The following is a 13,192-nucleotide window of genomic DNA, read 5'->3' as shown; positions in this document are numbered from 1 at the left end:
GGGGGGGGGGGTAAGAAACCTAACTTGCAAAACATCTTGTGGTGTGTCTTCTAGTTAACGGGAAAAAAATAATCCCTTTGATTTTAAATATTGCTGTGCCTCCTGTAAGATGTAGTTAGTGCATAGATGCCTTTTTGGTTAAATAGTTGTCTTTCCAAAAGCCATTAGCAAAATCAAAAGGCAAAAGCCTTGGTCTCATGGGATGTGCGGTAGACATTGCTCTTAAAAATATATTTTGGCTACAGATATATTAAAATATTTTTTTATTTTTTAAATTTTATTTTTGATATCATTATATTAAAACAATTAAAAAATAAAAAAAATTCAAAACATCTCAAAAGCACGATTTGACTTTTAACACAAAAATATTTCTACGTTTGTTCAAATCCGAATCCCTCATCCTCTCCACTGATTGATTTTGTCAGGCAATTACCCATAAGTTGACGCAAAATAAAGGATAACTATGATTTCACTATTTAATACAAAGCAAATGGAAACTTGTGCTAATTAATGACATCACATGCTTGTGAATGGATGTATTCATATATAAATTCATCTATGTATCATACATTTATTAGCGTAATATATGAGCGAGTTACCATGCTAATTACCCAACAAATAATAAAAGCCTAGTTCCCAAGTTATCAAGGGCAAATATTTTTTTTTATATATATATATATATAATGTAGCTGTATAATAATAATGAACATTACAAAAAATATTTGACCTAGCCATTGAGTAATATCATGCCCATGCATGCTCCTAACTTTCTTCTCCGCTGGCAAGGGCAAGAAAAGGAACAAAGAAACGCCAACCTCTTTCAAAAAGAAAACACAGCAACGATTTAAGCACCGACAGAACAGTGCTAGCCTCCCTTTTAACGAGGATGACGCGTTTGGACCTCGAATTAATGCTGATGCCTCCAAGTCCAGCCACTCCACGCTGATTTATGTCAGGATTTTCTCCCCATCTTATAAAATAATAAGGTGGTAGTATATTAATTCAAATTTGGCAGACTCCCTTGTTGATCTTTGATTTTATATATATATCGACTATACAGCCTAGTCAACCAAGTCAACATTAAAAATTGTCCCAACCTGGTACTGGAAAATTTGAGAGGAAAGAAAACTCACTAATGAAATGGTTTTCAATTTCAATTTTAACACAGTCTCTTTATTACCGATGAAATATTTCAATTTCAGTTTTGAATATTTTTCTTTTTATATATATATTGATGAAAAGTTTTCATTGAGGAATTAAGATAATTACAATAAAAAAATAGCATTATTATTCATGTTGGTAAATATATTAATAATATTTAAGTTATAATTTGATAAATAACTTCTTTATTTCACTTTTTCATTTTTTTTTTATTATTACTACGTCTAAAACAGTATACATCACCTATTTATTTTGTCACAAATCATGATTTTATCATTACAAATTCAATCATTTTTATTATGGTTTAATTTATTTTAAGACTCACCATGTTAAGTAAGCAAAGTTATTTTATTTTTCTATTGTAATTCATTTTTTAAATGTTATTTTTTTGGCATTTTGATATAATATATATAGTTTATTTGTGTGTTTACTTTTTATAGTCTTTTTAATATAAATTTATTATATGATTTGTACATATTATGATTTATTTGAGAATTTAAAAAATTATATTTGTTTGTCATTTAATAAAATTGAGTTTAATTTTTTAATTTAGTTATTTTATAATAAAATAAATTTTAGCTTATTTAATAAATATGTTTCATAAATTATCAATTTAAAATTTTCAATAAATTTAAAGGAATTTAAATTTTTATAAAAAATTAATCATAATTTAAGGATACTAGTGATAAGTTTGAGTTAGACTAATAATAACTTATTAGTTAAATACCGATAATTTATTTATTTTATATTATTAATTAATACATGTCAATTAATTGGTTGGTCATGGTCTCAATAAATTATATTCAAACTAGATTTTTTAAATTAGAAATAAAATTAATTTTTTAATCTCAATTTTATATCTTTTATTTATTTTAACTCATTTTAAAAAAATATATAAAATAAAATGTAAACAGAATTGCTAAAGTGCTTAAATAGAGTAGGATTATTCCAGCTATATTACACAAAATTGTGGTTGTGCTTTAACTATCCCATTCTTCTCAGCATTAAAAAATAAAAAATGAAGAGTAGAGGTTGAAAGGCAGTTGCATCATGGATGTGTGTATATTGTTCACCTATTTCGAGCTTCTTCTTACTTGATTTATATGGATTTTTGCACATCCACTGTAAGTAAACAAAGAGATTGCTGTGAATATAATTAAATAAATACAAAAAAAAAACATTACATAATCATCTAAACTCTAGATTGAAAGGCTGTGATATGGGCCCGCTTGGAAAATATTAGACTAACTAGCCATCACAAGAGGTGGTGATAACCTACCTGTCAACTATTCAATACAATTGATGAAATATTTATGGACATTTATTAAATGAATTAAAGTCGCTAACAACATGTTTAGAACTAAATTATACTAAAAATTGAATTAAATTTAATATGTGATTTGAATTCAATTAATAATTTATTATAATTTTCATGTTTGAAATAAAAAATTTTAAATTATATAATTGAATTTAATTATACTATTGAGAACACATATGTAAATAAATTAAATTAATAATCTTAATTATTTTACCCTCAAAACCAATCATTGATAGAACAAAACAGGTATAGTTAGGTCTTTACTCGGAAAAAGCTAGCACGCAGAACCCGCTACAAATACATAAATGTATTTTCCTTTGAATTTCAGATTGAAACTCATGTTCAATCATGTGCTTGAACTGTATTTAAAAGTAATTTTAAATATATAAAAAAATTAAAAAAATTGTGAAAATAATATTAATAAGAATACATCAAAACTATTAAAAAAAAAGCATTAAATAGCAAAGAAAAGACCGTCTGAGGTCGGTGAGTAAGCATAAAAAAAGAGTTGACATCTTAGGATAACAATTCATTGAACAAGGTCTCGAGAGCGTATATAATGCAAGCATATCTAACTATGGAGCAAGTCGAAAAGAATTTGCTACCGTTTTCAAAGCAGACCAAACTTCTTTTTTTTTTTTAATTATTATTGTTTATTTAATACTTTTGGTCTTTAAATACTGCTCGATTGCTTGGAGTCAAACAGATGGCCAGGCATGAATGCCAGAAGTCAGATAAACACCTTGAGCTTACAATGATCATGATGGTTAGCAGCAAGTATATGTCCCGTGCTGTGGACTTTGAAAATTGAAGCAAATATCATGCTGTAATCCACGTTTCTCTCGACACTAACTATTAATATTATCCTTCCTTTTCACAAGCAATCAACTATCCTCTTGTAAGGTGTTTTTTTAGTAATTAAGTATTTATCTTGATAATTATTTATTTCTTGCTTTGTTGGCATGTAAAAGAATAATATTAACCCAAAAATTTAAATTTTAAAATAAAAATTTAAAATATAATTTATATTATTTTTTAAAATACTCTTTAAAGTAAAAATTCTTTATCAAATAAATAGGGATAAGATTCAAATTCATGAACATTTAATTATCAAAGTTATGATATCATGTTAAAACAAACAAAATAATTTCTTTGAAATAGATATTTATATATGCTCATATTATCTTGTACTTGATTTTTATTAAATGAATAAGAGTGGTGAGATTTGAACTTATAACAACTTGACTATCAAGACTTTAATATCATGTTAAAAAATCATCTCAATCAAAAAATTTAAACTTTTAAATAAAATTTTAAAATATAATTTATATTATTCTTTAACATATTATATTTCTTAATCTTTCAGGAAAGAATTATAATTAATTTTATTTATATTTTTTTAACAAATCATAAATATCATTTATTTAATTTAAATTAAATAAAAAAGAAAGAAAGAAAGAAAAAGAAACTTAGCCCATCTTCCGATGTTCATATTTATATATATTACCTAATTAAAATAACTTTTTTTAAATACCCAGCTTAAAAAAAAATGGTATTTGCATAGGTGAATTTACTTGTTCTATACCCGGCTGAAAAAAAAAATTGGTGCTTAAGAAAAAAAAAGGAAATGAAAGATGCCATTTCTAAATATCATCCCTTTTATCACGTAGTTCCTAAATTTTAGGAAACTGTAATAGATTCCAAAACGACACATTCAGCGTGATTAGCAACAAGGTAAGAGTGCAAGTTTGTTTTCACGGCAGAAACAAGGTTTTAAAAAAATTATTTTTTTATTTTATTTTTTTAAATTTTTTTTAATGTATTAATATTAAAAATTAATTTTAAAAAATAAAAATTATTTTTAAATAAAATTATTTTAAATAACAATAACCAAACATAAAAGACAACTGGAGTCCCAAAACGACAATGTCATGAAAATACAACAATTGGCGAGCACCAACACAAATTACAGACGGATTTTCCTCTTTGCCGATTTTATATTGTTTTAAATGGGTCCAGCCAATCACACAACGCCACAGCCACACCTTCACTCACCGACAACTCCCTAATTCAATATCGAGATGGTGTTGCTTCAACCTTGGCCGTAGATCTTGAATCTCACATCAAGATCGTTGACACGTGCGGTCTTTAGTGTCCTTCAGGAAACGGACGCAGTTCGCATGCGGTCCCACAGGATTGAAGTGTGTTTAAAGTGAAGCGGTAAGTACTAAGTAGTGGAAAAACAACAGAATGATGTGAAGTGGAATTTTTAAGGGTATCCCTAATTTGGCAAGTGGGTCTCATATTACATCTTCTGCCACTTCCTTTATACGTTGCTGCTGCTGCATTCTTAGGAGTTCCATGAAATTTCTTACTATGTTATTTTTTTTTTTTTACATTTATTCAATCTGGCTAGTTTTTATTTTCTTTCATTTAATAATAAGGGATATTTTTATTAATTTATATATTAATAAAAACTATATATATATATATATATATTTTGTATCCATTTTAATTATGTATCTCATTTCAAATTGATGAATTTAATTTTTTTTTTATAGATATTGATTTTAAAATTCAAGCACAGAATATCAAAAGAAATCGAACATCGTTAGCTAACCCTCTAGAATTTGATTTATTTTTTCTACAAATTCATGAAATTATAGAAGTTTGTAATATTATTAGCATATATATGAAATGTATGCAATTAATTAAATGTACAAAAATAATCATATAGGCTTGGAATTTTTGAGAAAAGGATTGATTTAGAAACAAACATGCCGGCCCCCGTCCATTAAAGAGTTTCTCACGGGATTGTGAAATGTCTTGTGTAGTATTTATTGCTGGGGTGTGATGGTTTGTTTTTAAAATATTTTTTATTTGAAAATAAATTAAAATAATAAAATTTTAATTGTTTTTAATATTAATATATTAAAACAATTTAAAAATATAAAAAATAATTTTTAAATTTTTTTTAGAAATAATAGAACGCAATTCCAAATTCTCCATCGATGATAACACTAACTAAAAAAGAAAAATTCAAACATATCATCTGTGATAATGAAAATTCTAAAACTTATAAAAATATATAAAGCAAAAAGATAAATTTAAGGTAAAACACCAGATACAACTAAAATACGGCAGAAAACGTGGCGAGGATGGAGGGACGAGTGGCGGCAATTGTCATCTCCACCACCTAAGATACTCTACCTATCATGTCACATGACAAACAGTGAAAAAGCAGTGGCATTTGATGCTAATATTCCTTGAAACCATGTCTATGGCAGTCAAAATATTTCCTTAATCATATCTCTTGACAATTTTAACGACGATCGTGTCTTCTTCTCGTCAAACTACACACGATAGAAGTCTTTCTCCACTTCCATCTCTCTCTCTCTCTCTCTAACAGAAACAGCTTTCGCCTTCTTGAACAACACAGCTCTCTCTCTCTCTCTAAACCAGTATCGGTACCGTTTCCATTTCCTTCTGATTTTTTAGAGAGAAACAGCATAAGAAGAAGATATAAGAGTGTTCAGTCTTTTCCTTCCATGGCTGAAACAACAGCCAGCAAGCACCTTTCTTCTACTAATGGAGGAAACATCATTACAGATATAAAGAACCTATCTTCTCTTCTTAAAACAAGGACAACTGTGACTTTTGCTTATGGGTTCATGCTTGCTTTTGTTGCCTTCACCATTTTCTTGGCATTTAGTCCTTCTCCAAACTCATCTTCTCCTTGGTTCACTAATATTTTCAGTAGCAGTGCTAGCACTAGTACTGCTTCTCCTGATTCTTCTATTTTCTCTTACTTATTACCCAACAACACACCTACAACAACCACCACCCCACGAGGGCAAGGCCATGATTCCTCTTCATTGCCTTCACAGAACACCACCAGAATTAATAACACCTTGTCTCAGTCACCCAACACTAAGGCAGAAGCTAAAGTCCCACCAGGTGTAAAAAACCTCACTCAAAGCACAGTTTTGCAACCACACCAGACCGCAAGTTCTTCAATTGTCAATAAAGAGCCGGACTTCGCAAATAATCAAACTCAAACCGCACCGAATTCTAATGAAGGTCAAGTTTTAAAGCCAAATCAAACCACAGTAGCAGTCCCAAGTACAACCCAATTAGCGGCAAATCAAAGTGGAAATACCCCCACAAAGTCAGGCCCTTTCGTGAAGAAAAATTCTGGGGATCAAGAGAAAGGAGATGCAGTCAAGAGTGTGGCATCGAATTTCACTGCTTCATATTTGAAGAAACAAAGTAATGTGACAAAACAGAGCAATGAGACTGATTCAGGGGTGGATGTGAAGCAGGGGATTGATGATTTGGTGAATTGCGATTTTTTTGATGGAAAATGGGTTAAAGATGATTCATATCCACTTTACAAACCTGGGTCTTGTTCATTGATTGATGAGCAGTTTAATTGTATTCTGAATGGCAGACCTGACAAAGACTACCAGAAATATAAATGGAAGCCTAAAGGGTGCACTTTACCAAGGTACGTAATAAAATGGTATTTTAAAGTTTCCTGTTATTTTTATCAGGGAAAGTTTTCTGATATGGGTTTTGGATCTTAGAAAATCACACTGATCTATGAATTTATAGTTTGGGCTCTCTTTGCATCGAGATTAGTGATCTTTTAATTGTTGATCCACTTAGTTTTGATCTGTTAGTAATCTACTTATCAGATAAATTTCTGCTTCCTGATTTAGAGATTTTCTCCTCCTGTTCATTTAAGGCGTAGGGAAAAAATTGTATTTTAGCCTACGGATTAATTGAAAGTGATCAATCTATTAAATTTGTGGCCTCTTCTTCTTCTTACCTTACTTTTGTTAATCTGAATTGTTTTGCTTAGGTTGAATCCTGGTCATATGCTGGACATGTTGAGAGGAAAGCGGCTTGTTTTCGTCGGTGATTCCCTGAACAGGAATATGTGGGAATCTCTGGTTTGTATTCTAAAAAGCTCAGTGAAAGATCAAAGCAAGGTTTTTGAAGTGAATGGAAGGCTCCATTTTCGAGGGGAAGCTTCATACTCTTTTGTATTCAAAGTAGGCTATCAAATTCCATCCACTCAATCTTTGCAACTATAGTTCTTGTGATTTTGTTAAGCATATTCCTAACTTAGTGAAATTTCTCGTTGAATGATTGGTAGGATTATAACTGCACAGTTGAGTTCTTTGTATCGCCCTTCTTAGTTCAAGAATGGGAATTGCCTGAAAAAGATGGATCAAAGAAGGAGACACTTCGGCTTGATTTGGTGGGACGGTCTTCTAGTCAATATAAAGATGCAGATGTCATCGTCTTCAATACTGGACACTGGTGGACGCATGATAAAACTTCCAAAGGGTGAGTTCGTAATCACTTCGATTGTTTTTCCAGTGACTGGTGTCTTGGAAATCCGAAAATATCTGGAGTGATACTAAACTACCAGCTGGTATTTGCAGGAAAGATTATTACCAAGAAGGGAGTCATGTGTATGGCGAGTTGAATGTTTTGGAGGCCTTTCGAAAAGCTTTGACAACATGGGCCAGATGGGTTGATGCAAATGTAAATCCTACGAAATCTCTGGTGCTCTTTAGAGGATATTCTGCTTCCCATTTCAGGTAAAATGAATCAAATAATATTCTATTTGTTAGTGGTAGATTTCTTTGCACTCTTCTCCCCTGGTATTTGATTTGATTCCACTTTTCACTTTTGAGGGAGTGATGGTGAAGCAAATTTTGTTATCTTGCTCAAGCTAAGACTTTAAAATAAGGAACTATAGGTTGATCTTGGAATTATGACAGGAATGAACTGTTTCTTCATCTCTTTATATTTGTTAATATTTCAGTACTTTTACAGCTCTGGAGCAATTATTTAAAACTTACCGCATCTGTCTTTATGCAGTGGTGGACAATGGAATTCTGGTGGGCAATGTGACAGCGAGGTTGAGCCCATAAAAAATGTCACGTACCTTAGGGAGTATCCACCAAAGATGCTGGTTCTTGAGAAAGTGCTGAGAAATATGAAAACCCATGTCAGATACCTAAATGTCACGCAAATGACCGATTTCCGGAAGGATGGCCACCCTTCAGTGTACAGGAAGCAGAACTTGTCTCCAGTGGAAAGGAAATCACCATTGCTTTTCCAAGACTGCAGCCATTGGTGTCTTCCTGGTGTGCCGGATGCATGGAATGAGATTCTCTATGCGGAGCTTTTAGTAAACGAGAAAAAGAAGCAGCAAACGCAGAAGAGGCAATAGGTAAAGCAAGAAAAGGCCACGCAAATTTTGAGTGTGCAAAAAAAAAGGTAATATGGGGTTTAAACTACACGTACATGCAGTATAGCTTTCATTTTCCTTCAATTTTGGGTTATAGAAACAAAGAAACACGGGGAAGATCCAAGAAATAGTGTGTTGTTTTCTCGTAAATTATGAGAGAAACAAGGCAAGGGACGAGTGCATGTGCTTCTAATAATAGAAATCTATTTGTTTATATATATATACATACATGGAAGAGGAGAAAGATGAGAGAAGAGATTGAAGCTGAAGTTTACACTCTTGTTTCCATAACTATTATTCCATTAACCTCAAATTAAGGCTTTGAGGGTTGTAAATGTTCAAATTAATTACCAAGTTTCTTTTCAATAAAGAAATAGTGGGCTATAATTATTGTTCCTCATCCTTCCACCATTGCATTGCATTGCTAAGCTTAATCTACAACCATTTAATATATATTTTTGTTAAGCATGTGATTCGTTTTGATGATCATGTTCAATAAGCTTTCGGTCATTTTCACTTGTAAATTAGTCTTGGTCAATGTTTTTGGTCCGTGAAGCTGAAAATTCCAACAATGAAGACGACCGAGTGTTAGGTAATTACTACTTTTGACGACTTTTGTATGACGCACTGCGGTCTCTCTCTCTCTTTCTCGCATGCCATGCCATGTTTTCCTATTTTATTTTTTCAGATGATTAACAAAGGGCACCCTAGGATTAAGCACATGAGATGTGAATATGCCATTGAATAGCTGGAGTATTTCTAGGAAAGTGCTTTAAGAACATGCTGTGCCTTTACATTTTATTACAAGCTCATTTCCCCCATTTTGCAAGTGTCGGCTAGCAGAACTAGCTATAAATAAATTGGCCTTTTATTTATTTCACATGACGCATATCTTTTAATGCAATAATTAATGAACTCCTACTTTTCGCGATTCTTTTCCTTTCTTCGGAGTTTTGGTTGCGAAAGAAGTTCAATGCTGAAAGGAAATTTTGCACGAACAAGTTTTGTTTTTTATTTTTATGCTATCATAGATCCATTATGGCATAATTCAAGGATGTAAATGCATCGGTTTCAATCCGAAAATTCCTTTTAGGTTTAGCTGCTTATGAATTTCCCTTTTATGTTGTATTAAAATTCCTTCAAGCATCTCTATTATGCTTATGTTTTTGTTATATCTAGAGCAGTGGAATTTGAACCTTTGTATTATAAATATTCTCAGAATTTTATCCTTAGGTTTCCAGTTACTGTCAACTAGACAAATGTCAATGGCTCTAAGAGAAATATCTAAAAAAAAAAAAATAAAGCCCTGGAGCCCTCGTGGAAGTGATCAAACACAATATTATAAACTCAAGTTACCTCACCAATTTAGCTCTTTCATTTGTAATGAATTTTGATTGCATCACTACTCTTTTTTTTTCAATAAAATTAAGGGGGTATAAAATTACTAGGGGTGTTTACGGTTCGGTTCGGTTTAGACTTAAAAAACCAACTAAACCAAGTTATATTAATTTTATAAAATATTAACCGAACCGGTTTGGTTTGGTTAAATCTATTTTTTTAGCAAAAAACTAGGAAACCGAATTTGAAGATCAAACACTAATTTAACACCAATTTTTCCTTGTTTGGATTTTTATATTTCTTGCTATCATAATCTTGAGCTAAAAAGCGAAAAACAATGTAGTTTAACTAAACATTCAGAGGATTTTGTAATAGATCTGCAATATATTCGTAATAAATTCATCTTTGTTACAGTAAACAACAAAAGCTATAAATTTATCTTCGGTTATTAATCATTGTTTCTTGTTGATATACCTTGGATCCCTGGTTAAACACCAAGTACTGGATCAAAAATTACCTTATTATCTTTTCCCTATAGGAGCCATTTTTTTTACTGCAACTATAACAACTTGTGCAAAAATAAAGAAGGCCTCTGCAAAAGTAAAGAGAAGAGAAAGGAGATAAAAAGATGAGAAGATGAGTTTGTGTTTGGCTCGCTTTTGAGATGGAAATAAACATAGAGTCAAAGCAATTGAGATTTAAAAGGGAAAGGAAGATTGAGATAAATATTCTCAGGGTCAAGTGACGACTTTTAGGGTTAGGTTTCAGTATTTAACTATTTATACCCCTCTTAATTTGTATAATTTTGGTTTCTTGGTTGGTCCAGTTTGATTTGTCGGTTTCAGTTTTAAAATTGAAATCGAACTAGACCTATTATAATTTATGGTTTTAAAAATTAGTTTAATTGATTTTTTATCTTGGTTCGGTTTTTCGATTAATTTTTCTTTGATTTTTTCAGTTAATCAGTTTCTTTGAACAGCCTTAAAAATTACTATTATGCCTTCATTACAAAAACCATTACACTAACCAAAGCATAATAAAATAATTAAAATACCCTTGAAAATCTAATTTATTTATCTGGCTAATGAAGATTTTTTTGTCTTTTAACTCAGATGTTTTAGTTATTATCAAGTTAATTAAGGGGTGATTTTTTTATTAAAAATAAATATAAATATTAAAAAAAATTATTAAGACATGCATTGCGCATAATAATGTGTGGGTGGTGCTTGTACACTAAGAGTAGCACACTTAGTATTGCTTGATGTCCAAACATTGACTTTTAAGGTGAAATTGGAATCTTTTCGGTAACTTCTCTATGCCTTAGGGACACTTTATTGGTATCTGTAACTTTTTTTTTGTCTTGTTTTTTGCACCAAACCATCTAATTTCTTAAAATTGTAATTTAAATTTTTTTAAAATTTTATTTTATATTTAGCACTATTTATTTTATTTAAAATAAATAATGGCATAAAATCTAATAATTTTTTATCTTGTTTTCACTTTTACAATTTTAAAAAATTACACTTTACATCCTTTTCCATTCTCTTCCTTACAACCATAGATGGAAATGATATGTATCCAACAACGCCATTGATGGAAATGATAAACATCCTGAAGACAATTTCTAAACTTAGAAGGTGATTTCAGTGAACAAGGAAATAAATAACATAAACTTCAGGTTTAGCTCGTCCTCTTCTATCTGTGGAGCCAATTTCAGCAAACTTCAACTCAACCACAACAGGGAGGTCTAAAGACGAGAAGATTTTAACTGTGTTTGACAATGGGGGTGAAGGAATTCATGTACCTTAGTGCAAATGTCAATGATACCGACCCATTCATCTCAATGGCAGTGGCATCTTCCGACTGTAAAATCAAAACCCAGATAGAAGCAAACCTGTGAAATGATATCGTTGTGATGCATACCAAAAAAACTGGATGATATTTGTACTGATAACATTCCTTATCAGCCGTGGTATTTTGCTTGAGGACAATATTTGCAGTTCCAATATCACCTCTTGTGAAAAACTTGAACACCCACCTTTGTCACAGAGATCACAACTACATTCACATACCAAAATCATTACAATTTCATCATTCACAGCTTAAAGCAAGGGATCCCATGGATGTAATGAGAGAACTTTACCTGTATCACCAATGCTAGAAAGATCTTTACAAATCCTTGCAAACTCAGCTGAAGGCACCATAACAATAGTCTGGTGTGTGGCAGGGGTTGAAGACACTCACCATGGACTTTTTTGTTGATCTTTTTTCGGAGGATGTTAAGTGGTAGTACGTGTCTATTTGAAATAAATTATAAAATTAAAATTTTGTTTTAATTTCATTTTTCTTTAATTACCCGGGTCTTAAATTTTTCTTGCTCTTTGAAAAGCAATATTATCTTCTTCTTTTTTTATGTCATAAAAAATATAACCCAGCTCACAATGTGGCGCAGGACAACTACACCGTGACTACTAAAAAGAGCACAACTCCATTAACAACCAAGCTTCAACTCCGCACTAGTTAGTATCGTAAATCCTTTTGAGCCATTGTGTATGATCATATATCATAAGTCTCATTTCCTACCTAATTCATAAGACATGCACGAAAATGTTCCTACCTAATTTCATTTCCTGAAAGAATCACGAAACTTTGGTTTCTTTTCTCTGGTATTGGAATCTATCCAATCCCAATGAACTCTCTGTTTCACACCTGACGTCTGAAGATTTGAAAAAGTCACTATCTAAAAGATTGGAAGAGAAAGGGCACCTTTGGAAAACAAAAAAGAAGTTCCACCGGCAATACAGGCTACTCAAGATTAATTAGAAACTTGGAAGGGTTATTGGTCTTATCATCAAATTCGAGTCCCCATGGCCATTTTTTGTTTTAGACCTTTCAGCCGTATTTCTTTTAGCAGTCCAGTGGAAGGACTGGCAAACCAGTCATCATCAACTGCATCGCAGAGAAGTCAGTGACCTGTTCAACGTCAAGTTTCCCCAATTTGAAGCTGGTCCATGCACCACAGTCGACGAGATTCTTATGCTTGAAAAGTTGTAGTAACATTTAGCCATTTCTTGGTAACATCAGTTAACAGAGAATCTGTTGCTCAA

General features: G+C 31.5%; 1 protein-coding gene across 1 annotated transcript; it reads left to right on the top strand.

The window, feature by feature from the left end:
* The first annotated feature begins 5,653 nt into the window (after positions 1-5,653).
* On the top strand, positions 5,654-9,147 carry LOC105136021 (protein trichome birefringence-like). Its single transcript, XM_011041166.1, has 5 exons — positions 5,654-6,986; positions 7,344-7,536; positions 7,641-7,834; positions 7,933-8,091; positions 8,375-9,147. The coding sequence occupies exons 1-5, from the start codon at positions 6,028-6,030 to the stop codon at positions 8,727-8,729; spliced, it is 1,860 nt and encodes a 619-aa protein (XP_011039468.1). The 5' UTR covers positions 5,654-6,027; the 3' UTR covers positions 8,730-9,147.
* Positions 9,148-13,192: the final 4,045 nt, after the last annotated feature.

Source organism: Populus euphratica, unplaced genomic scaffold, assembly GCF_000495115.2.
Source record: "Populus euphratica unplaced genomic scaffold, PopEup_1.0 scaffold156.1, whole genome shotgun sequence".
NCBI classification, from domain to species: Eukaryota; Viridiplantae; Streptophyta; class Magnoliopsida; order Malpighiales; family Salicaceae; genus Populus; species Populus euphratica.
The sequence above is the reverse complement of the archived record's forward strand: the minus strand, read 5'-3'. Positions and strand labels throughout refer to the sequence as shown.